Below are 27,205 nucleotides of genomic sequence, written 5' to 3' on the forward strand. Positions count from 1 at the left end.
AGATCATCATGGGGGGAAAATTTTTTTATTTATAACATTTATAACATTGACAGATTAATGAAGATAAACCAAAGGATATTCATAATAAATGTCAGTTGTGCATTTTAATAAAAGTATGCGTTAACTCATGATTTAGTGAAAACTAAATTCTTGGCAAACTGAGAAAGTGATTTCTCAGATTGATTAAAGGTATCAACTGAAATCTGCAATAAAATTATACTTAATGTTGAAGCATCAGAAGCATGCCTGTTTAATCAAACAAGAATTATGACTGTTACCACCATTTGAAGGAGGTTCTGATAAATAACGTAATACATGGAAAGGTTCTGGAGGTTCTGATAAATAACATAATACATGGAAAATTAAATAAGTGACGTAAAAACTAGAAAGGAAGATAAATTATATGTAAAGTATATAATCTAGGAAACCCAGAAGAATTGACTGATAAACTATTAAAGTGATTGCCCATTAAAATCACCTGAGAAGTTCAAACAATCACAGTGCCCAGTCCCTTTCCATTACTTCCTCCTCCAGTTCCCTTGGAAAATGAAAAGAAACGTGGAATGTAAGTAGTCATAGCTTCAGTGACCCCTGTGTTCCTCCACATTCTTTTTTTTTTTCTCTCAATTTTATTGTAGAAGCAAGGTCTCACTATGTTGTCCAGGCTGATCTCAAACTCCTAGACACAAGCGATCCTCTCACCTCAGCCCCACAGAGTGCTGGGATTACAGGTGTGAGCCACCACGTTCAGTCTCTGCATTGTTTGCATGTAAAAATTGAGGTTACCCATATGGTAATCCTGTAGGTATTTAGTGTCCTAGGAATCATAAGAAAAGGTAGGCAATATACCTACCTTTAGTCTACATGTAGCCCATAAGGTTTGTAATGTAGTATTTTTTTAAAATCTTGCTTCCTGATGGATAACAGTGAATGTATTGAAGTATCATTTATGCTTATTTTGATATATTTAAAGATAAATCTTATCCTAGTTAAAATTGTGAAATATTTTAAAATTTTCCTTTGTCATTTCCATATGCCAGACATATGATTTTTTTTTTTTATTTTATTCATTAGTAAGCCATGGTCCCTGCCCTGGAGCGAAGAGCTCATGGTCCCCTGAGGGCATAGAGGTATAAATAGATCCTTGCCAGTTATTCCTCTTATTTCCCCATTCCTCTTAGTGTGTAGGTTAAACAAATTTGTACTGACCCCAAAAATGAATGTGATTTATTCTTTTTAAATTTTGGGGCAGGTACAGTTGTTCAGCCCTGTAATTCTAGTGACTCAGGAGGCTTAGGTGGGAGGATCACTTGGAGTTCCAGACCAGCCTGGGCAACACAGTGAGACTCGCCTTTAAAAAGAAGTAGGAAACTTAGCTGGGCATGGTAGTGTGTGCCTGCAGTGCTGCCTACCAGGGAGGCCAAGTTGGGAGTCTCACTTCAGTTCACTGCAAAGTTTGAGACTGCAGTGAACCCTGATCTTACCACTGTGCTCCAGCCTGGGCGACAGAGGAAGACCCTGACTCTTAAACAATTAAATAAGATAAATTTTGGGCAAAGGTCGGAGCTCGTGGAGAAAGGACACCTTTAACTTTATGGTCTTTCTTTTATCCATTATAAATCTGCTATAATGGATTAATAATTAATCTGCAGAGATTTATTTTGATATATTTATTCTTTTCTAGTCTAATGCTTTTTTTTTTTTTTTTTAATCTCTGCAGATTAATTTCTCTTCTGTTTTACAAACTAAATAGAGTTTTCTGTAATTACTAATTTCTTTCCATGCCTCTCCAGGTAAAACAATGCAGAAAGTCAGAAATATAGCAACAACTGTATCTGTCAAATCTTGCATCTGGTTTTGATACTACGATGATTTTTGTGGGATATTGCTTCCATTATTTCCTCTGTCATATCTTGAACCTTTTCCTCCTTTCCTGGTATATCAGTCAGGATTTTTCATTATAAGCAAACTTTAAGAGGTTAAAAGTGAAATAGACATTAAAGATTGAGAATCTTAGGTGTGAAGGCTGTGCAGTCAGGAAAATGCCAAAATCACAATGTCAAACTATTTTAGCGCAGGCACTGTTGCTGCTGCCATTGGACACAGGTATCACTGCTGGTAACATCAATATTAGGCATATGACACCAAAACTAATACCTCTGAAACCTCTGAAAGCTGGATATCTCCTTACTCCTTTGATAGATTACCTCATTGAACCTTCTTTGAGTACTAAGTTTTTGATAAACTGTTTGTCTCCCTGCTCCTGCCTGGGAGGAATTCTCAGTTGAAGAGATGGGAAAGTGAATTGTGACCTCTGTCTACCTTGCTAGCTTCTTTTATCTCTGTATCCTTATGTCTGTTCTCATATTACACTTTAGTAGTACAAAAGCTTTGTGATAGTCACCAAATTCATTTTTCTACTGCCTCAGCTTTGCGAATGTGTTTTGACCCGGGGCTTCTGTTTACTGTGCAGCTCTAGGGAGCATCTTTGGAATTGTACTGTCATTGGCCTAGGCCTTACTTGCCTTTCTTACTGTCTTTTTTCCTAATTTTCCTTAAAAACTCAAGTTAACCTTTTCTTCTGAGACAGCTTTTCTTATTTCTGAAGATCTACCTGCTTTGCACTGTATTGTTTATTTGATTTAGTATTTTATCACTTGTATTTGAGGTTCTTTGTGTAGAAACTATCCTACTTAATCTTGTATTCCTACACATAATGCAGTTCCTAATATGTAGCCATTGTTTACTAAGTCTTTTAATTAAATCCAGCCATTTATAGGTTTTCTTTTCTATAATAGAATTTTATTGAAATTATGACATGAATGTAAATCAGATTTCATTTTGGGAGCTTTTAGAAATGCAGCGTCAAGAGTGGAGCTCCTTTAAAGTTGGTAACAAGTAAAAAAAAAAAAGTATCTTTCCTACACCTCAGATTTCTTGAAGATCTATTATAATAACATTTAAAAACTCATTTCAGTTGATAGTATGGTAATATATAAGGTAAATGCTAATGAATTAACTGGTGTGTTTGAGGTGGGATGAAATGTAGGTGGTTGAAAACTTAACCGCCTATAAAACTTAAATTATACCTAGACATGTATAATTAAAGAATCCTGAAGAAGGATTTCAGTCTTTCCTGGACTCTGTTACAAATAACTTTTCACTTTTCATTCTGAAGCATTAATACCCATTTGGATGTGATTATTACATGGAACATTTGGTAGCCACATTATTAATAATATATAATTTCATAATTAGCCTCTGGGATGGTGAAAGTAAATTTGGTTTTTCAGAAACCTTGACTTTTTGATGACATTTGTCACTGTTCTATAATATAGTGAAATTTTTCCAGTTTAAACAATCCAGGGCCGGGCACAGTGGCTCATGCCTGTGATCCCAGAACTTTAGCTGACTGTGGCAGGAAGATTACTTGAGCTTAGGAGTTGGAGACTAGCCTGGACAATGTAGGGAGACCCCATCTCTACAAAAAAATAAAAAATTAGCTGGGTGTGGTGGTGCACACCTATAGTCCAGGAGTCTGAGGCAGGAGGATTGCTGGAGCCCAGGAGGGTGGAGGTGTGATCTGTGATCATGTCACTCCACTCCAGCCTGAGTGACCAAGTGAGACCCTGTCTCAGAAAAAAAACAAAAAACAATTCATATGTGATTGAGGAGAGTAGTGAAGGGCAAGAGGCAAATGTACGGGTGGGCGTGGTGGCTCACGCCTGTAATGCCAACACTTTGGGAGGCCGAGGCGGGCGGATCATGAGGTCAGGAGATCAAGACCATCCTGGCTAACATGGTGAAACCCTCTCTCTACTAAAAACAGAAAAAAACAGTCAGGTGTGGTGGCAGGTGCCTGTAGTCCCAGCTACTCGGGAGGCTGAGGCAGGAGAATGGCGTGAACCCAGGAGGTGGAGCTTGCAGTGAGCTGAGATCGCGCTACCACATTCCAGCCTGGGCGACAGAGCGAGACTCTGTCTCAAAAAAAAAAAAAAACAAAAACAAAAACAAAAAAAGCGCAAATGTACTATCTCATTATAGTACAGTGATTAAGAACATGGAATCCTTGCTCCCCCTATTTCACTATCTCACCTAGACTGGAGTGCAGTGGCATGATCACAGCTGACTGCATCCTCAAACTCCTGGGCTCAAGCTGATCCTCTTGCCTCAGCCTCCCTAGTGGGTGGGACTGTGCACCACAACACTTAGCAAATTTTTTGTAGAAATGGGACCTTACTTTGTTGACCACACTGGTCTGGAACTCCTGGACTCAAGCAGTCCTCCTTTCTTGGCCTGAGCCACTGTACCCTGCCAAGAATTTTTTAAATACCAGCTATGTTTAAGACATTGAGCAGGAGCTTGGTGATGAGTTACATACAACAGTGTATCATACAATAGACCCCCATGGTACGTAGAGATGAGTTTTTATGGCTCCATGGTACTTAGAGATAAATTTTTAATTTTGACTTAGGTGGGAAAGGATTTAGTAATGAGGTGTGGCATTTGATTGGACAAGGAAGGGCAGAAGTGATATGGGAACCTGGATATTTAAGGTTCAGAAAAGAAAACCAAGTGGGGCACAAAGTTTAAGGAATATATGTTGAACAATTATGAGATTGAATGTCTGGAGTATGTGAAGAATAGAGGGGAAATGTTTGGAAGTGTTTAATGCACATTATAAGGGCTTTGAATTTTAAGTAAGTGAATTTGGAATTTTTCTGTTTATTGAGAAGCCCTTGAATGTTGTTTTATGGAGAAATAATGATGGAAAAGCATTATTTCAGAAAACAATCTAGTAATAAATGAGCTGTTTTAGCTATCCAGGTAAAAGGAAAATATTGTCATGACTTACAATAGTAACAGCTAAATTGATAGCAGAGGGTAGATGGAAGAGAAGTAAAATAAGTTTTAACTGAGACAGAAAATATAGGAGACTCTGGGAAAACTTCTGGTAATTTTGACCATTCCTTTCACTAAATACACTAGAAGAGGCTAGGTGAAATATTGAAACATGTTTGAAAAGTAAGATTATCAAATAATTAGTAAGATAGGAAATAGAGTTTCAAGGTTGAGAGTTTGGGAATCAAGAGAAATTTAGAGAAACAAGCTTCCAGTCCTTGTTGCCCTAGCAGTATATGCTGATCCAGAAGAGGTAGCTCAGAGACTGAGCTGTGAGTTTTGTTTGCCCTTTGGTTAGTAGAGAGGGAAGTTGGAATATTAGGTCTACTAAGAGCGAGAATTGAATACACTAGCTCCTTAAAGACTGAAGATGATCTTCATGTCTTTTGGGTAGTCCAGAAAACCTTAAACCTTGAACTTGGGTTAAGATAGCCCCCATATATAGCAGAAACAAATATAAATCTTCTCTAGGGAAATAACATTATTTAAGACCTTAAACTATCTTCTCAAATTATTTTTCTTATTAAAACGTAACAACCTGGAACTTAAGATACTGGAATTGTCAGACCTAGACCAAAATGAGTATGCTATCATCAGAGAGCTGTCATTCAGATTTGGAAAAAAATCAGAGTTTTTATAACTAAACAAAATAAGCAAAATTAGTTTGGTGAGATAGTGTAACAGCAGACTGGACAAAGCTAAAGAGAGTTTAGTGTATCTGAAAATCAAACAGTGATCCAGAATTAAGTATACCCATTAAATGATGGAAAATACAAAGAGGTTAAGAAATACAGAGGATATAATTAGAAGGTCTCATTGAGTTTTAGAAAGAGAGGAGAGAAGGTGGCAGAGGCAATATTTGAAGATAAAAATGCTGAGAATTTTCCAGATTGGTAAAAGACCCAAATGTCAGAGATTTGAGAAACATAACAGTTCCCATGTATGATAGCTACTTGTTTCATTGATCCTAAGATACACAGTTTTTAACATTGTAATGTCTGAAATCTGGATGCATCTTTCAATTAATAGCACCTTACAGTCCAACAAGATTGAAATTTTGAGTCGTGAAAAATTTTCCATGTCAACTTCTGTTAAAGATCATGAAATTTCAGCACAAAAGCATTTTAGATTTTATGAAATATGGTAAAAAATCTACATTTTTAGAAATTTATTATTTATTTATTTATTTATTTTTTGAGAGACAGTTTCATTCTGTTGTCCAGGCTGGAGTGCAGTGGCGCAGTCTCTGCTCAATGCAGCTTTTGCCTCCTGGGTTCGAGGGATTCTAGTGCTCAGCCTTCTGAGTACCTGGGATTACAGGCACGAGCCACCAGGCCTGGTTAATTTTAGTATTTTTAGTAGAGACGGAGTTTCGCCATGTTGGCCAGGCTGGTCTCAAACTCCTGACCTCAGGTGATCTGCCTGCCTCAGCCTCCCAAAGTGCTGGGATTATAGGCATGAGCCACCATGCCTGGCCAGAAATCCACATTTGAAAACATCTTAGTAAAACTACAAAATCAGCAAAAATAAAGAGAAAATCTAAAGCAATGAGATACAAGAATGGCTGCTTTCAAAAGAGTGAAAGTATAGGTATAATAATATTCTAGAGCACAGCTCAACAGCAACAATGAAAGTGATAGCAAGATGATACCTCAATCTATTGAAAGAAAATAAACCTTACCTAGAATATGATATTCATGGAAAATACATTCATAAACAGTATGTTTTAATTAATATAAATGGTTTTATGTTGTACCTATTTTTGTATCTTTTTTTAAGCCAACCAACATTTTATTCTGCCAGTGTGGATTGAAGTTTCAAATACTCATAATTGTTATTTAAGCAACTATTTGTCTGTTAAAGAGAAAAATCTTGCAGAATGTTGTACTTTGGGATTTATAATCTTAAATGCATAACGAGCTAAGCATTCATCTTAAAAGTCTCAAGTAATGAGCTAGAGGTCTCAAGTTAGGACAAGAACGACAAAATAAATATAGGGAAAATACAAGGAAAGAAAGAGCAGAATTTAATAAAATAGAAAACATGCAGTAGAAGGGTCGTAAGATTTTTTTTTTTTTTTAAGACTGATAACGTTGACACTTTGATGAGGTTAGGAGAAAGAGAGAGCCTAAATAACCAATATCAGGAATGAAAAAAGAATATCACTAAATCTTGTGGATGGCTTAAAAAACAAAATTCTTAAAATTATGGACAGCTATTCAAACTTGATAGCTGAAATGGGTAGATTCCTTGAAATAGGCAATTTCCCAAAACTGACATAAGAAATAGTAAACCTGTATCCTTATTAATTATCAGGAAATGAAATCCATAATTTAAAATGTTTTTATAAAGAAAAGTTGAAGTTCAAATGGTTATACTGGAAAGTTCTACCGTAACATTTAATATGACAGTAACTTCAACCTTATATTCTTCTAAAGAACAGAAAACTAGGATCTTCTGCCTTCATAAGGGTGTCATAACCTTTATACCAAAACCCAAGGAAAGACTATACACCAGTTTGTCTCATGTACATAGATAGAAAAAAACCATACACACATACACGCGCACAAAACAAAAACTGGAGCAACAGAAACACCTCAGAATATTAGCAAATTGAATTTAGCAGTACATATATAAAAAGGAGGGGAACCCAGCCTGGCCACCTGAGCTGAATCCTGGGAATGCTAGGTTGGTTTAACCTGAAACAATTCAGTATGATTGGTCACTTGAACAAATTAATGAGAAAAACATTTCAGAGATGCCAAGGAGCATTTGCTTCATGATTTTAAAAAGAAGCTATTAGCAATCTAGATCTTTGTTAACCTCATAAATCTTATAGAAACATTTGTAGGAGATAATCATGGTTTATACACCAAAATGTTAGAAAGATTTTCCTTTTAGTTGGGAGTTCAAGATGTGGATATCGTATCTCCAGTTCAATTCAGCATTGTTCTAGAAATGATTCTAGCCAGTAGAACAACAAAAAATGAAAACAAAATATAATGTAAGACAAATGCCTGTGTTTTTTGGGGTTTTTGTTTTTTTTGAGATGGAGTCTTGTTCTGTCTCCCAGGCTGGGGTGCAGTGGTGAGATCACAGCTCACTGCAACCTCCTACCTCCCAGGTTCAAGCAATTCTCCTGTCTCAGCCTCCCAAGTAGCTAGGACTACAGGAGCATGCCCCCAAGCCCAGCTGATTTTTGTAGTTTTAGTAGAGATGGGGTTTCACCATGTTGGTCAGTCTGGTCTTGAACTCCTGAGCTCAAGTAATCCGCCTGTTTTCAAAAGTGCTGGTATTATAGGCATGAGCCACTGGGCCCGGCCCCTGTTAATATTCACTGACAATGTGATTGTGTATTCACAAACAATGTGATTGTATATGTGGAAAAATCAGAGTCTAGAGGTAAATTGTTAGAATAAATGTCTTTAGAAAGAAATATGAAAAATTTGTTTTTTTCTTTGACCCAGTAATTCCACTCTCAAGTATATATCCAATAGAAAGAAATATGTGCACATCTACATCGAAAATCATGTATAAGACTGGTGGTGGCTCATGCCTGTGAACTCAGCAACATGGGAGAATCGCTTGAGGCCATTAGTTACAGATCAGGTTGGGCAACATAGTGAGACCCCGTATTTACAAAAAATTAAGCAATTAGCTATGCATGGTGGCATCCGTTTGTAGTCCCAGCTACTCAGGAGGCTGAGGTGGGAGGATTGCTGGAGCCTAGGAGGTCAAGGCTACTGTGAGCCGTTTTTATGTCACTGCACCACAACCTGGGTGACAGAGTAAGACCCTGTCTCAAAAAAAGAAAAAGTCATATATAAGCATGTTCATAGCAGTATTTGTTCATACTTCAACCTATAAACAACCCATATGTTTATCACTATTACACTAGATAGATAATTATGGTATATTGACATAGTGACTATTCAGCAGTGCAAAATAAATGAGCAAAAGCTGCAAGCCACAGCATAGATAAATCTTAAAAACATAGTGGAAAAAAAAAAGGGACCCAAAGTAATACCTATCTATTATATGGTTCTTCTTATATAAAATATAAAAACAGTTGAAACTAAGTTTATATTGTTTGATGCGTATTTAGGTGGTGTAGCTATTTTAAAAAAACAGGGCAGTGATTAAAACAGTTGAAACTAAGTTTACATTGTTTAAGGATGCATATTTAGGTGGTGTAATTATTTTAAAAACCAGGGTAGTGATTATACTTTTGGAGGGGCTTGTAGAGTACTAGCAGTGTTCTATTTCTTGTCCTGGGTGGTGGTTGGATACTGGTGTTTTTTTAATAACAGTTTGTAAGCTTCGTGTTTATGTACTTCTCTAGAATTGTGTTATTGCAAAATAAAAATCATTTTAAAACACGTACACAGACATAGGAAAAGGATCAATCTTAAAGGAAAGGTCCAGCTTTTTTTCCTGGACATGTAGGATTAATAGTTTCTTTGTACCTACAAGTAAACCTATCATTTTGCCAAGACAGCTTTTCTCACTGCTCTCATAGGCTCTAGTATATCAAATCCATCCTAAATTTAACTTAGATGTGTTAACTTATTTGAGCAACCTCTGCTACCCTTGTGGTTTCTGCCACATCAAAGCTATACTCCCCGGATTTGGGGTTTGAAAACCTTGTGTACATTCATTCCATTCTGTATGTCTGTGCTTATAACTGTGTATTCCTTGGGATGCCCTCTCCTATTTAGGCCTCAATCTTAAGAGCTGTAGCTTTGTACAGAATCAGAGCGTATCAAGAATACTTCATTCTGGGGTTATGCTTGTAGACATCATGTACAATTCTGTACATCACAAATTGATGCCTCTTGTATCATCTTCTCTATATTCTAACCACATTTACCAGCTTGTTTCAACTTCTTGAAGTTAGTTTTCTGTGCTTCTCTAGGATTCTTCTCCCATTCTTGCGTGCTAAGTAGCATATCATACTACAAACAGGTGTTCATCTCTTTCCTTCAAAACAATTGTCATTACAACTAACTAGCATAATTCCTACATATAGTTGCTGAATAGGTGAGGGAACTATGTTAAATGGAACTTAATTATGTTACTAGCTTGTGTTTTGATGGATTTGTTTTAACATAGCTAAATTTTAAACATACTTGTTTGATTCATAGGCTTTCAACTTTTACAACCTGAGGATTTCCATTAGATACATTGAAAAATCATTATCAAAACAATAAAAAGACATTTCTTTTTATATACTTGAAGAAATGATATTTCTCTTCAGTTGGAATCAGATCCACTGTTGCATGATTCACAAGTAGTTTTATTTTCTAGATAAAAATGTATAATATGAGCAAAAGACGATTAAGCAGAGGGTGTAGATTTCCTTTAATGCACATATTTGGAAAGAGGACACAAAAAGCTACTGTCTTTGTTTTCTTTGAAGTAAAAATAGTTTTTTAAAAATATATTTTTTTAAATGTTTAATATTTTAAAAATTCTTTTTTTTGTTATTTTGGGGACTGTAGTCTCTCTTGAAAAAGTAATACAATCTTGAACCTTCTGGGAGTGCGGGGGTGGGGTGGGGGCAGAGAACATTTGTAAATAAGTTATAACGTTTGTCTTCTGCACAGTTGTTTAAATGCCAGGGACCTCCAATTCCAAATGTATGTGTTTGATGAACTTGGTACAATTGAAATAATCACAAGCCAGAAGTCATAGACAACCACCAGTAAAGATGACACGTGTTTGTAAGTGTGGCTGGAACATACTGTGAAAACCAGTGTCTGTGTCTTCTAAAGCCTCTATTGTAGAGATGTTCTCCATTCTGTGTTAGAAAAAGAATAGTCATTAACTTCTTTTGTAAATGTCCTCCATACTTTTATTTTTATCTTTTAAATTTTATTTCTAATAGAGATAGAGTCTTGCTATATTGTTCAGGCTGGTTCCAAGCTCCTGGGCTTGAGCGATCCTCCCAGCTTGACCTCCCACAGTGCTGGGATATAGGCTCACTAGCTACTGCACGTAGCCTTTTTTTTCTTTTGAAATTTTATTTACCTTCATGGTTTTACATCTACCTTTAAAACTCATGAGGAGCAATAATGTATTATTTAAAAAAGCTTTTTGATTAGCAAAATTTTTTATCGTAAAAGCTGGATGGGGGAAGTAAGAGGTCAATTTACTGTTCACTTGGCTTTTGGGTATTTAGGTTTTTCTGTATTAAATGGGTATTAGATCCCTTTGGAAGACGGCATAGTTTATTGTGTTTCTGTTATGATTTTGCAAATTCGAGCCTAGAAAGAGTTATGTTAACATCTGTTTCACTGTGGTTAGTTCCTTAATCCACCTGCCTTCATCCTGGCCCAGAAGTAGAAAGGATAAAGTATGCAGTCAGATTTTTGTGCTGCCACTTGGAAGTAGTGTTCATTAGTAGCTGCTCTGTCAAGCATTATTTTGCTTAGCAGTAAGCAAACTCAGGAGATTTTATTACAATGCTGTTTTTTTAGGTTCTATTTTATTATAATGCTTTTTTTAAAAAAAACTAGGCTAATAAGAAAAATCTTACAGCCTCAAAAAGTATTCTACTTTTTCTGAAAAATATATGAGCAGTAAGTTTATTTAGCTATAAAAACTACATAGAATACACATTTTTTTTAGAGATTAGCTTAAGAAACCTAAATCTTGGCCGGGCGCGGTGGCTCAAGCCTATAATCCCAGCACTTTGGGAGGCCGAGACGGGCGGATCACAAGGTCAGGAGATCGAGACCATCCTGGCTAACATGGTGAAACCCCGTCTCTACTAAAAAATACAAAAAAATAGCCGGGCGAGGTGGCGGGCGCCTGTAGTCCCAGCTACTCAGGAGGCTGAGGCAGGAGAATGGCGTAAACCTGGGAGGCAGAGCTTGCAGTGAGCTGAGATCCGGCCACTGCACTCCAGCCTGGGCGACAGAGCGAGACTCCGTCTCAAAAAAAAAAAAAAAGAAACCTAAATCTTTTAAAGCAAGCTGTTACAGATTTGTGCGAGTTCTCATTTGATTTTTTTTTTTTTTTTTTTTTCGGTAACATGAGGTCTAAAAGCTTTCCTTAGGATAGAAAGGTTTTCTTTCCTTAACTACTTTAGATGGTTTTGGTTCTTGGGAATTCTGAACTTACCTAGTAGAGGTACATAGTTATGCCAGTCATCTTACGTTCTTTTGTAAGAATAACTTTAAAAACCACAAAGGATGCACTAGTATCTTTCAATTTGTTTGAAAACTTATATTCTGCCTCAGGAACCCTTTTTAAATTTTTTTATCAAAGTAACACGATCATGATGTTTTAAAAGTCCTATAGTTTCCCAAGTTATAAATGAAACATACTGCTCCAAACCCTCAGCTCTGATCCCATTCCCCACAAGAGAAAGAACTATTTTAGTATTTTTTATGACTTATTATTCCGTATTGCTGTTTTAAGGCAGTCATCTTCATACCTCGTGTTACTTTTGCTTTTTATGTGACGGCAGTTCTTATTCATTTGTGTGATTTAAATGAGTTTAAGATATTTCTTTGCTCCTTTGACATTTTCTCTTAAATGTACATATTCTAAAAGTAGAAAAAAACTATATCATTAACAGGTTAATGTGGCTGGCGGCGGAGGGGTGGGGGTTGAAATGGCAGTTCTTGAAGGGTTTTGGCATCATGGATTTTTGTTCTTTGTCAGAACTATAAGGTATAGAATAATTGCGACTTGTAGTATTTTGAAATTGCAATCTGATCCCCATAAACTGCCACATGTGAGTGTTAAAACAAATGTTTTTGGTCATTTAGAAGTAAACGTTACATGTATATACATTTTCATACATAGATACATATAATGTATAATGTGTTTTTTAATAAATTTTCTTATGTGTGTTTATTTTTACTCTCAGGCTTATAGCAATAGCTAGTTGACTTGCAAATGTATAATGGAAGCATTAAAAGACTGGATAGGAGGATTGAACTCTGATAGTTTTAAGAATAAGTGTAGAGGCTGGGCATGTAATCCCAGCACTTTGGGAGGCTGAGGTGGGCAGATCATTTGAGCCCAGGAGTTTGAGACCAGCCTGGCCAACATGGCGAAACCCCATCTCTACTAAAATCACAAAAAAATTAGCCAGGCGTGGTGGCGCACATCCATAATCCCAGCTACTCCAGAGGCTGAGGCACAAGAAATGTTTGAACCTGGGAGGTGGAAGTTGCAGTGAGCTGAGATGAAGTCAGCCTGCACTCCAGCCTGGGTGACAGAGACTTTGTCTCCAAAAAAAAAAAAAAAAAAGAATACAGCATAGAAAAACCTACTTTTATATCTTTAAGTTGGTTTAATTAACATTTTGTTTTTCTGATTCTGTTGTGAGAATTAGTACTTCTCCAGTAGTGGTTGGTCTTCATGAGGTATGAAGACTTAGTAGCTTTGAAGATAAATATTAGAATGGCAAACAGTGATGCCACAGTCACTGAGGATTCAAGAAGAAACACTAGCCAGTGGTGATCCCTACCAGCCCCATTTCCTCTCTCCTCAACTAGACATAAGAGCTCTTAGGCTGTAACTTTCCTGCCTTGAAATTTAATTCATATTATTTGGTATATTTCTATATAGCAGGCAAGTAAAATGAAAAATTAAGATCCAAATATTCTGAAAAGTTGTCTGATTGCCAGGTTGCTAAACTGTATTTCTGTAAATATACTCAATGTGCAGAAATGATCCTGGAGAGAAGAGAATTTACAATCTACTGAGAAACTGCTTAAATCTAATATTCTTTAAATTGACAGATAATTGTCTATATGAAAATCTTAATGTAGACAAATATAGGCCATAGGAATGGGTGATACCCTGCTCGTGCCCTTTCTTCACTAAGGAGAGGCTGGACTGAAGGAGAAACCACACTGCTACTTGTTTTTTTTTGTTTTGATCAACATGATTTCCCGAAAAGGATGGGCAGGGTTACAGGCAAGGAGGGAAGCATAGTCCTAGGATAAGCTTTGCAGCTCTTTCAAGTCAATGAAACAGAGAGAAGTGTTTGGTTAACTCATTAAAGATACCTCAACTACACTGCTTCACCCTGAGTCAGTTCCTTTTTTTTTTTTTTTGGTCTGATTTTCAGAAGCAATGATTTACATAGAAGCCAGCAAATCAGAGCAACTTCCAGATAAGTACCCAGGTAAACAGTGTGGTTAGTTAAGAATCCAGCCTATTCTATGCCTGGACTACTATCCAGGCACAGTAGTCTTAAATAAAACAATCATAATTAGAAGAAATCAGCTTTGTTTTAGGAAATTAAACATAGACTCTGAGATGAGGGATCAAAGTTAAACTGAAAACAGAAGAAGGAGAAAAGGAAACTTGACAGAACAGAAAAAAAAAAGAAAGGATAAATAATGATCTTGCAGAACTTGAAACCACATTGATAGAAAAAAATAGAGCAGGCATTACAGAAAATAGGTCTGGAAGACAGGAAAAGGACAAGTAAATAGCAAATGGTAGACATGGAGGACAACTTAAGAGACTGGATGCAAATCAAACACATTCTTAACAATTATAGGATCTTGAGGTAATTAATATCCAAATGACATTTCAAAAGAGAAAGTTAAATGCTTAGAATAAAGCCTGGTGGAACTGCTAAAGTTCAAGAATAAAGAAAGAGTAAAATGAGAAAATTATTTTGGCCACAGACTTCCTCAGTAGCAACAGGTAGCAAGAAAATAGAACACTATGTCTATATGAATATTGAGGAGGGAAAGGATTTTGTCCAAAGTGAGCAGTTGAACACATTTAAACATTAGAATTATGTCTGAGTAATTGGAGGTGATCAAGTTTATGAGACAAAAAGCAGTTATCATTCTTGAAAGAAAGGCTACATAATAAAACAATGGGCCGGGTGTGGTGGCTCATGCCTGTAATCCCAGCACTTTGGGAGGCTGAGGCGGGCAGATCACAAGGTCAGGAGTTTGAGACCAGCCTGGCCAATATGGTGAAACCATGTCTCCACTAAAAATACAAAAATTAGGCGTGGTGGCAGGCAGACTGAGGCAGGATAATCGGTTGAACACGGGAGGCGGAGGTTGCAGTGAGCCGAGATTGCACCATTGTACTCCAGCCTGGGTGACAAGAGCGAGACTTTGTCTTAAAAAAAAAAAAAAAAGAAAAGAAAAAAAGAAAAAAGAATGTAAGTAGTGAAAACATTATATAAAACTATAATCAACTGGGAAGAGCTTTAGGAAGTTGCAACCAAAACCAAAAGGATGATCAATGTATTATTTAACTTTTATAAGAAATGTATTTAAGTATTAATTACACAGGCAACTCCTAGTAAAACTAAATTAGATTTTAGTAATTTCCAAATAAAGATTGTGGAGTCAGGGGTGAACGGACCATATAGTGAATACAGATCAGAACAAATACATGAAACTTTGATAAAAGAAGATTTCTAGGCCTACTACCCTCAAGAATATGAGTGGATTCTTAGCTTAGCTTCATTTAAAATACTTAGCAGTATTTGAAAGTTCATTTGGTGGCTTCTAGAATGGATCAAAAAGCTATAAACTCCAAGCCACATGTAGTGGTGTGCACCTATAGTCCCACATACTCAAGAAGCTGAGGCAGGAGGATCACTTGAGGCCAAAAGTTCAAGGCTGTATGCTATTATTGCATCTGTGAAAAGCTGCTGTGCACCAGCCTGGGCAACATAGTCTGACTCTCTTATTTTTTTTTTAAAGAAGCTATTAACTTCAATATACGCTATTTTAAAAAATGTTACAAACTCCAGTACTAAAGCTATCTAAAGCAGAGGTATTCAGATTGACAGTAAAAGTATTGGGTTGATTAGACCCAACACCAGACTGTTGGGGCGACGATGTCTAGCAGAGTCAAAGGAATGAGAAAAGACAAGAGAAAGTGGGACCAGGGAGCCAACGCTAGTATGGGGGCTGCGAACCCTGGAGCTGTGGGAGCCCACGCTGTTTATTAGTGATCAAACAAAGAAACAGGTGGTGAGGATGTGGGGGTTGAAAGGAAGCGGTGTATCAAGCGAATGAGCTTACAGCTGTGAGGGTTTAGCATTTTCTTTGAAACATGTGGCTACTTGAGATCATGGGAGTGCTAGAAGTAAACAGCCAGCAAGTCTAGCAGACATGCAAACCCTGCCTCAGCTTCTCTTCCCAACACTCAGCTTTTCTCCCAACAAAAAGAACTTGAAATACCTGAGAATAAAGTCACTGGAATATGTGCAGGATCCACATAGTGAAAAAAAAGTTATAAAACTGTTGAGAGGACTGAATAGGAATTGGAATTTAAGTAAATTGAAAGATACTTTGTTCTTCTTGGCTAGGAAGACAATATTATAGAGTCAGTTCTTTCAGTTTACTTGATATAATTGTAGTAAAAGTTCCACAGGATTAAAAAAAATTAACAATGATTATACTTAACTTGAAAAAACAAATGTGGAAGAATAGGAGAGAAAATTCTGTAAGAGGAATGATAAAGGGATCTTTGGCAAATATTGAGAATTTATCAACTACAAGAGCAGACAAATTAGTGGAATAGAATGGAGAGTCCAGGAATAAACTCGTCTAAATAGGAACTTTTGGTATATGGTAAACAGGTCAGTGCAGAGAGATTAGTCAGTTACTCTTTAAGAAGAAACTAAGTGCTTGTAACATGCCTGTAGACATTAGGGCTCCAGGAATAATAAAGTAGTCCTCCTGGGGTTTACCTTCTAGCAGAGCAAACATAAAGAGTGATTACACTTAGTAATGTTGTTAAGTGCTGCAAAGGACTAGGAGTAACAATGGGATGTAATTCAAGGGAACCTTATCTAATGGGGCTGGAAGTGAGGAGGTGTCAGAGATCACTTATTTGAGGAAGTCAGGTGTAAGCTGGAACCTAAAGGTGGGAAAAAGTGTTTCCAATAGATGAGAAAACCCTTCAATAAATGGATTGAAATGAAATGGAATCCCGCGCTCCTTAGTACGCAAAAATAACAGTTTTAATAGAAACAGTTTAAAGGTGAGATCTAAATCATTAATGAATTTCCATTAAAAAAAAAATCTTTGGGTATAGAAGTCTTTTAAAGTGTAGTATAAACTGCAGAAATCAGAGTGGGGTAGCATGATAAATGTGCTTACATAAAAATTTTAAAGTGATAATTAAACACCTTTAAAGAAGGCTGAAAGACAAGAAAGAAATGGGAGAAAGAAAGCAACCCATGAAACAAAGATTTACTCTTCCTCTTTACACACTGAACTTAATAAGGAATAAGATCACCACAGAAAAATGTGTTTACCTTCACTAATAAAGAAATACAAGTTAAGTCTAGATATTTTTCCCTATCTGATGGGCTAAGATTTTAATCAAGGATTGTTTTTATGTGGCACATTTAAATGTCCTTCAGAATAACATTGGTTAGATATATTATAGTAAATAACTATAGTGGAATATTGTGCAAAAATGAAAAATGTAGACATTTAATGACAAAGATGTCTGTTAGATATTGTCTAGTGAAGAAAGCAGGTTAGAAATGTGGACTAGGGTGTTATTTATATGAAACTAGAGACACATGTCCGTGTGGTTGTATACTCATAGACTAGTGTCTAGAATGTTAACCAGAGTGTGAGAGTCATTAGTTCCATGTTGTCAAATTTTGGATGACAGAAGTTTGTCTTGTGAGCGTGAATATTTTTTAAAACAAGGTGTTTAGCTGGTTTATGAGTTAATATTTAGTGTTAGTCTCTTATGCTTTCAGTTTTTCAGGTAAAAGTTGGTATTTTATATTATCTTTTTTTAATAAATTGAGACAGTCTCGCTCTGTCACCCAGGCTAGAGTGCAGTGCAGTGGCACCATCTTGGCTCACTGCAAGCTTGCCTCCTGGGTTCAAGCAGTTCTCATGCCTTGACCTCCCGGGTAGCTGGGATTACAGGTACCCGCCACTGTGCCCGGCTAATTTTTTTGTATTTTTAGTAGAGATGGGGTTTCACCATGTTGGCCAGGCTGGTCTTGAACTGCTGACCTCAAGTGACCCACCCGCCTTGGCATCCCAAAGTGCTGGGATTGCAGGTGTGAGCCACCGCGCCTGGGTACTAAAACAAAAATTAGCGGGGCATGGTGGCAGGCCTGCAATTCTAGCTACTTGGGAGGCTGAGGCAGGAGAATCGCTTGAACTTGGGTGGCAAAGTTTGCTGTGAGCCGAGATAGCACCACTTTTCAGTCTGGGCAACAGAGTGGGACTGTGTCTCAAAATTGTAGGAAAGCATTTGATTTTCTGCTGTAGATATATTCTGATTATCTGAATCATCAGAGACATTAATTTTCTATTTGTATGAGTTCCTGACAACTTTAACTTTCTGATAATCCTCCTTTTTGTAATGTGTTGGCATTTCAATTGATAATATGTTTTCATTGAAATGTGCTGTAGTCAAAGTATCTATAAAAAAGATATTTATTAGTCTTAGGAGAAGTGATATGGTTTGTTTCATTTGAATGATTTTTCTGGAGGTACAGTAAGATATAGTAACCTTTGACACAAAGCCTAAATAAGACCTTAATTTAAAATATTGGAAATTCCTTTGGAATATTGAATTACTTTTAAAATTGAAAATCTCCTGTTTGTATATAAAGAGCATTGTAGTTATTGTAACCTGGGCTTTACAACCTAAAGAGTAATTGACCAGATTATGCATTAATATTTTTGCTGGTTATATTGGTTTTGCAAATTGAAAAGTTTTTTTTTTAATTTTTTCGAATCTGTTGCTTTTCCCTTTTGAATAGTAAGCTATTTCAGGAGGCCAGGGAACATGTCTTATCTGAATTAATTGGAAACATTGTGCTAAGTATTTACCACCATCTTCCCCGCCTACTCCCGCTTAAGGTCTGCTCTACTATCTTCTGTCCAGAGAGGTTTGCTATTTAGTTAAAACTCTAGGTAGTACTTGGCATATACTCTTGATGTATTAGATATGGAACACCTCTGTATTTAGATACATATTTTATGAAAAGCTAATATGTAATTTATTTTATATAAAATGTTTGAAGTTACACTTTTTTGTTCTATTTCTTCTCCTTTCTCAGTAAATTAAAAATATTTCAAAAGAATGTTTAGAAAGCAAGTCTATTATGTAGAATGAGACACATGTAATAATTTTATTTTTAAGATGATTTGTGTGGTAAGATAAATTGTTTACTAAAGCTAATATGTTTAAATTGCTTTAACTAAAATTATTAATAAAATGAGTTCATTTGTATAAAATATAACCTACCCATGTAAAATATTCTTCATAGAGTAATATTTAATCCTTAAGTTTTAGTTGCAGTACTGTTAAAATACTAATAGCTTAACTTCCTAAGATTCAATTATTTAAAAACAAAATTTAGAAAAAAAAATAGCAAAAACTCAGTCTACTAGTTTACATATATATACACACCCACACACACACATATACACACACATACATATACTCATATATATGAGAGTAGACTGAATTTTTGCTGCTTTTTGTGCTGCTTGCAATATATATATATATATGCACATATATACACACACCTTAATTTGCTATAATTTGTACCATATAGCTTTTATTTCCTCTGAGTAAAAAGGTTATTATCTTGTTTTATTTTAATTCAGCTTCTTGCTTTTCCCTATAGAAAATCAGGTTTTTGGAGAGCTCTAACAGTGTGCAGTTGCTGGGCTCTTATCCTTTCTGTTTAAATAATGCAGGTACTTTGATGGAAACCTGGAGAAGCTCTTTGCTGAGTGTCATGTAATTAATCCAAGTAAAAAGTCTCGAACACGCCAGATGAATACCAGGTCATCAGCACAGGATATGCCTTGTCAGATCTGCTACTTGAACTACCCTAACTCGGTGAGTATCTGGTAGTTTAAGGCTAGTGCTGACTTTGTATTTCGGAGGGTAAATCAACTTCCATTATTTAGACAAAGGAAAATCTGTGGGACTTTGAGTAGTAGCCTCTAAGCCATAACCTATCAATGTATTCAGTGTGAGGAAAGGAAGGAAAAGAGTAAGAGCTTGGTTCCTTTTCCCTCCAACCCCTATTTGTTTTTTAAAGCAGCAACAACTTATCCAAGTTGTCATTTATAGACCTAAATCTTTCTGGAGTTTATTTTATCACCACAGGGAGAATTGTGTAATAGGTAGGCAGTGAGTAGAATTGTTTCTCATCCAAATTAAAATAGATTCAAACTGTGTTTTTTAAATATCCAGAAACACTCATAAATATTGTTAATACTATTTGCTAGGGAACTCTCAGAATTCTTCAAAAGATAAAATTTTCACTTAATCAAATCCATTCAAATGGAGATTGTTAAATATGGTATGTGGGGACAGAGTTGGAACAGAACCAGCGATAAGAAAGACAACCAAATAACTGATGTTAATCCTTTAAGTACAAATATCCTTCCTAAACATTTATTGAACTGAAGCTGGGCTCGGTGGCTCATGCCTATAATCCCAGCACTTGGGGAGGCCAAGGCAGGCAGATCACTTGAGGCCAGGAGTTTGAGACCGTCCTGGCCAACATGGTGAAAACCTGTCTCAACTAAAAATACAAAAAAATTACCCTGCCGTGATGGTGCGTGTCTATAATCCCAGCTACTTGGGAGGCTGAGGCGTGAGAATTGCTGCCTGGAAGTCAGAGGCTGCAGTGAGCTAACATCGTGCCACTGTATTCCAGCTTGGGTGACAGAGTGAGACTCCATCTCAAAATATAAAATAAAATTTACTGAACTGAGATGATTTACTTACTTGATGCTTTACTTGAGTGTTTACTAAGGAAGTTTAGTCTTAAGATGTCTTAAGATACCTAAGAGATAACTTAATTCCATGATAATTACAACTGTCTTGTTCATGTTCTCTGCTTTAATTGTTAAACAGCTCTTTCTAATAATTACTGTATACCAAGTCTTAGACACTGTTATTTTCACAATTAATCTGTTAATGGGGTCTCACTATGCCACCCAGGCTGGAGTGTTATGGCTATTCACAGGCACAGTCATAGTGTACTACAGCCTTTATCAGACTCTTAAGTTCAAGTGTTCCTCCTCCCTCAGCCTCCCAAGTAGCTGGAATTACAGACATGCACCATCAAGCCTGGCTAATATTTATATTGAAGGATTTTTATTGTTTATCTTAGAGTTGTATATGTGTATCTCTAATGGGGTCCATTTGCGGGAAGTTAACTTGTTCACATGTACAAGTGATGAGAAAAGTTTAAAAAGAAAATTAAGTACTGTTAGAGAAATAGAATGATCAGTGAGTTATTTAGTAGGTAAAGTGGTGAACTGAATTTTCAAATTCTCAAATTCTGATCATAATTCTAACATGAAATTTTTGGCTTTAGGGGGAGGTAAGCCATTTAATGTCACTGGATTTTTCTTTTTTCTTTTCATTCTTTCGAGATGACCTTGCTCTGTTGTCCAGGCTGGAGTGCAGTGATGTGATCACTGCAGCCTCAAACTCTGGGACCACAGGCGCATGCCACCATGTCTGGCTGATTTTTCTGGGGGGGGGGGTGTGTGTGTGTCTGTGTGTGTGTGTCTGTGTGTGTTTTGTTTTGTTTTGTTTTTTGTAGAGACAGGGTTTTACCGTGTTGCCCAGGCTGGTCTGGAACTTCTCTGAGCTCAAGCAATCTGCCCACCTGGCCTCTGAAAGTGCTGGCATTATAGGTGTTAGCCACCGTGCTCCTCCAGATTTTTTTTTTTTTTTTTTTGAGAGGGAGTCTCGCTGTGTCACCCAGACTGAAGTGCAGTGGTGCAATCTAGGCTCACTGCAAGCTTCGCCTCCCGGGTTCACGCCATTCTCCTGCCTTAGCCTCCTATGTAGTTGGGACTACAGGCGCCTGCCATCAAGCCCGGCTAATTTTTTGTATTTTTAGTAGAGACGGGGTTTCACCATGTTAGCCAGGATGGTCTTGATCTCCTGACGTCGTGTTCCGCCTGCCTCAGCCTCCCAAAGTGCTGGGATTACAGGCGTGAGCCACCGCACCTGGCCTCTTCTTTTCTTTTCTTTCTTTGTTTTTTTTGGCATGAGTTTTGCTCTTGTTGCCCAGACTGGAGTGCAGTGTTAGTCTTGGCTCACTGCAGCCTCTGCCTCCCAGGTTCAAGTGATTCTCCTGCCTCAGCCTCCCGAGTAGCTGGGGCTACAGGCGCCCGCTGCCACACCTGGCTAATTTTTTATTTTTAGTAGAGTTGGGGTTTCACCATATTGGCCAGGCTGGTCTTGAACTCCTGACCTCAGGTGATCCACCCACCTTAGCCTCCCACAGAGCTGGGATTACAGGTTTAAGCCACCGCACCCAGCAGTTTCTTTTTCTTTCTGAGTTGAATAAGATATTCTTTCAATTTTCTTCCACCCTGAAAACTGTATCATTTCTCTTACCTTAAATCACAATTCTAATTTGAATATTTAAAAAAAGTACTACTATTACAATATATTAAATTCATATTTTGACTATTTTATTGTCTTTAACAGATTCTCTTTGCCAATTGAGTTTTACATAGTGCTTACAGTTAAATGCTTCCGTGAGGTAATACTAAGACCCAGGTTTTACAAGGTTTCCTTACTTCTTGGTGTTTTTCCTCCTGTTCTATCATAGCCAGTTCCTTCTTAATTTAAATCCTAACTCCGATTTGAGTACTGAAGCTAGCTGCTTACAAATATCCACTATAACTTTCTCACTGTTGTTGGTATTGTCTAACAGTCTCAACAAACTAGAATTCAAAATCATGACTTGAGATTTACAGTGTAAATTTTTGTTTTGTACTTGTAACTGATGATGGAGAACCTATTCATTGAACACACTAGGCACTATTCTAAGAAACAATGGAGAATAAATACATAATTCCTAACTTCAAATAATTTATGGGTTAGTTGCGTAGATAAGTAGTAAGGTGACATATCAGAAAGAATGGTAAGTGCTTTGGCAGGGCAAATATAAGATACGATACTGTGGGAACGTGTCGGAGGGATACCTAACCCAGTTTTTGATCAGGGAGGACTCAACACAGAAATTCACAGAAATTGGAACTAACGTCTGAAGGCGTGGTAGTTAGGCTAACCAGGAAAATGTAGCAATACAGAATCCAAAGGAGGAGAGAATGTACTTTCAAGAACTGGGGGATGGTAAGTAGTACTAAAAGGGCCGGGCGCGGTGGCTCACGCCTGTAATCCCAGCACTTTGGGAGGCCGAGGCGGGCGGATCACAAGGTCAGGAGATCGAGACCACGGTGAAACCCCATCTCTACTAAAAATACAAAAAATTAGCCAGGCGCGGTGGCGGGCACCTGTAGTCCCAGATGCTCAGGAGGCTGAGGCAGGAGAAGGGCGTGAACCCGGGAGGCGGAGCTTGCAGTGAGCCGAGATCGCGCCACTGCACTCCAGCCTGGGCGACAGAGCAAGACTCTGTCTCCAAAAAAAAAAAAAAAATAAAAAATAAATAAATAGTACTAAAAGGTTCAGAGAAAAGATTTAAAAAGTTAATTTGAAATGAAGTGAAGGAGTGAGGTAGGATGAGAAACCAAACTTCATGGGCTAAAGAATCATTGACTTGAAGGTGGGAAAGGAAATGGAAGCAATAAATGTAAATAAATTACTCTTTGACAAGAAATTTTCCCATGCAAGTGATAGGACAAGATAGCAAAAGGAACAGCATGGGTTGGCAAGTAAGTTAAAAGCACTATGGAAACTGCTAAGTGTTCCGAAAAGTATCATGACAAAACTAGGATGTCCTTTCCTCATAATTTTTAGACAAATATAGAAAGATAAGTTGAACCTCTAGAGTTTTGAAAGTAAATGTCACCTGAAATTCTTCATGAAGCTTTATTATTGGTTGAGTGAGTTCTTTACTTACCTTGTATAACTCCCACATTTTACTACTCTCCAAGCATTTGTACTTTTTTATTATATATATCTTCAGTATCTTTATCCTTCCAGAAAGCAATTTTTGCTTTATGCAGCGTCACATGCACATTTTAAAATAAGTACTTTTGATAGCTTAGTTTACAACCCTTTGGAGTTAACTGTCCTGAGTGGCTGCTGCTTTAAAAACAATGTCCTGAGACATTGGAGCACTTTGTAAATTCATAGATTCCACTCTCCACCCCAGTCCTTCCCAAGTGTGTTGTAGCTAATTTTTTTAACCCTAGCAACTTAATGTTTTAGGTTAAAGTAGTTAAGATAATAGCTGTCCTGGCCCACCACTGTACTGGGAAATGTAGCTTCGACTACAGTATCTCTCTATTTTTTTTTTTAAACGGAGTCTTGCTCTGTCGCCCAGGCTGGAGTGCAGTGGCATGTTCTCGGCTTACTGCAACCTCCACCTCCTGGTTTCAAGTGATTCCTGTGTCAGCCTCCCAGGTAGCTGGGATTACAGCCGCCCGCCACCACACCCGGCTAATTTTTGTAATTTTAGTAGAGATGAGGTTTCACCATGTTGTCCAGGCTGGTCTCCAACTCCTGACTCGGCCACCCAAAGTGCTGGGATTACAGGAGTGAGCCACCACGCCCGGCCAGTGTCTCATTTTTATGAAGTAAATAATTTGTATATTTTGGCCGGGCGCGGTGGCTCAAGCCTGTAATCCCAGCACTTTGGGAGGCCGAGACAGGCGGATCATGAGGTCAGGAGATCGAGACCATCCTGGTTAACACGGTGAAACCCCATCTCTACTAAAAAAAAAATACAAAAAAACTAGCCAGGCGAGGTGGTGGGCGCCTGTAGTCCCAGCTACTTGGGAGGCTGAGGCAGGAGAATGGCATAAACCTGGGAGGCGGAGCTTGCAGTGAGCTGAGATCCGGCCACTGCACTCCAGCCTGGGCGACAGAGCGAGACTCCGTCTCAAAAAAAAAAAAAAAAAAAAAATTATTTGTATATTTTAAGAAGAACATATGTGAAGTAGGTAAAGGCGGAGTTGAAATTGTGAGGAAGGGTGGTCCACCCTCCCATACCCCATCCTTGATGCCCCTCTGTGGAATCTTGGTGTTGCTGGAAACACTGCTTGAAAATATGTAGGTCCTGCCCTATATTCCTTTTAACACATTACGTTTTATACACAAGGGAACTGGTGTATAAATACCTAGGTATAATGACCCTAGGTCATTTGTTCAATTTTTATAAACAAAGGGGTTTAGTTGCTGTGTATGTAAAGTGATGCAGATAAATGAAACCTTTAAGAGTGTATTCTTTAGTTTCTTTAAGTCCATTGATTTCTTTTGTAGATATTTCATGTATTTTTCATGTACTCTCTTGATCGGATGTATTTGTGATATAAACAGGGATAAATTTAGGGAATAGATAATATGATCCCCTGGGTTAGGGGAAAGCCCAGGGAGCCATGTAGGTGAACCCAGCTCAAGGTTATGAGGAAACGAATATATCAGAGGACGGAGAATATATCAGAGGACGGAGAAGGAAAGGAAAGTGAGATAGACAGGAAGATATCTGTGATAATAATAACGTTCCTCTAAAGCACAATGAATATGTATCTTTAGACCACAGATTTGTTTTTGGTTTTTGGTATTTTTATTTTTTTGCTCTTTTGACATACATGTATGATTTATTTTCCTAACTTGTTTAATCTTGGTATCTGATTAGAAAAGTTATTTAAAAGAATAAAAAGCTTTTGTCTATGTGCTGAAGTTGTAACAAGGTTGAAAGAGGTACATCTCACATGTGTGTGAAAACCCAATGATTACATTTATGAACTATCTTTTTATCTTTCTTTCTATCTTTTTATCTTAAAATGAGCTCTAGACTAGAAGTCAAAAAGGTTGAGACTTAAAAAGTGATTACTTGGTAGCCATTGGGACCATTGATCTCTCTTAAGGATTCTTCTTGAAAAAAGAATGAAGCACATATAAGCGTTTATATATGTTTTTAAGTTTTGAATAAAACATTTTAGAGTTGCTGATATATTTACTGTATTTGTCTTTTACAGAATACCCCTTCCTTTAATAGCCTTAAAAATCAGAGTCCATTAGTGATGTGGTAACAAGTTAGATCTCCTTCTCTGATGGGGAGTAATGATAATAGACTCCCTTTAAGCTTGATATATATTTTACATGTCATTCTTTCAGTAAACCTAATTGCAGGACTGATACACTTCATATATATATATAAAATTATTTTTTTTTTAAATGAGATGAAGTCTCACTCTGTTGCCCAGGCTGGAGTGCAGTGGTGTGATCTCGGCGTACTGCAACCTCTGCCTCCCGGTTTCAAGCGATTCTCCTGCCTCAGCTTCCTGAGTAGCTGGTATTACAGGTGCGCCACCACACCCAGCTAACTTTTGTATTTTTAGTAGAGACGGGGTTTCACCATGTTGGCCAGGTTGGTCTCGAACTCCCGACTTCACGTGATCCACCTGCCTCAGCCTCCCAAAGTGCTGGGATTACAGGCATGAGCCATCGTACCCAGCCCTCTCGTACATTTCTTTTCATGTCTTTGTCTATGTATTTAAAAAATATAGTTGATATGCTATATATAGAATTTCTATCCTAACCAGATATTTGTATCTAATATCATAAGTAGCATCAGGAATTTTATAGGCACATGTCACATAATGGCTAAATAAAAAGTCTAAGGGAATTTTAAAATACCCTAAGGGAATTTTAAAATACCCTTTATAAGAGCCACAAAAAGAATAAAAGAGCTAGGAATAAACTTGATAAGAAATACGAAAGATCACTTTGAAGAAAACTTCAAATACTAAGATAAAAGGATGACTTGAATATTTGAGATAGAAGAAATAGGAAAATCTTGAAAAAGAAGATTAGATTGACAGGGGAGAGTTGAGTGAGGACTAGTCCTACTAGATACAAGAATAGGCAGAGCAGTGGAACAGGATAGAGTCAAGTATATATGAGAAGAGTTTAGTGTATTATCGAGGAGGCATTTCAAATAGGGTGGATTATTTGATACATGGTAGCAGTGGAATAGGATAGAGTCAAATATGCATAAGGAGAATTTAGTGTTTATAGGGGAGGCATTTTAAATAAGGTTGATTATTTGATACATGGTGTTGGAGCAACTTGGTAGCCATAAGGAATAGAAACTTAAGATTCCTACCTAACTTCATAAATAAAAGTTAATGAATTCGCAAGTCATAAATTAAACAGTGATGAGTTTCACTGTGTATGAATAAGGAGCTTCTTTTTTTTTTTTTGTATGGCAACAAAATATGAACACTAAGAATTAAAGTGGGGGAAAAGATTTCCCCTACTTATAAATGGCCTATTTCCTACATAAGTAAAAAGCCCCCGTAAATAAGTGAAAAAACTCACAGCAAAGTTGGCAAAATATATGAAGAGACTA

At 37.2% G+C, this 27,205-nt stretch overlaps 1 protein-coding gene and 1 pseudogene across 1 annotated transcript in view; one reads left to right on the plus strand and one right to left on the minus strand.

The window, feature by feature from the left end:
• ARIH1 (ariadne RBR E3 ubiquitin protein ligase 1) overlaps nt 1-27,205 on the plus strand; it is a 130,435-nt gene that overhangs the window by 51,107 nt on the left and 52,123 nt on the right. The window contains exon 3 of the mRNA XM_008015994.3: nt 19,599-19,743. Within this exon, the coding sequence (XP_008014185.1) occupies nt 19,599-19,743 (145 nt within the window). The remainder of the gene's footprint in view (nt 1-19,598; nt 19,744-27,205) is intronic.
• On the minus strand, nt 25,516-25,600 carry LOC119628239 (small nucleolar RNA U13; annotated as a pseudogene).

Source organism: Chlorocebus sabaeus, chromosome 26 (genome assembly GCF_047675955.1).
Source record: "Chlorocebus sabaeus isolate Y175 chromosome 26, mChlSab1.0.hap1, whole genome shotgun sequence".
NCBI classification, from domain to species: domain Eukaryota; kingdom Metazoa; phylum Chordata; class Mammalia; order Primates; family Cercopithecidae; genus Chlorocebus; species Chlorocebus sabaeus.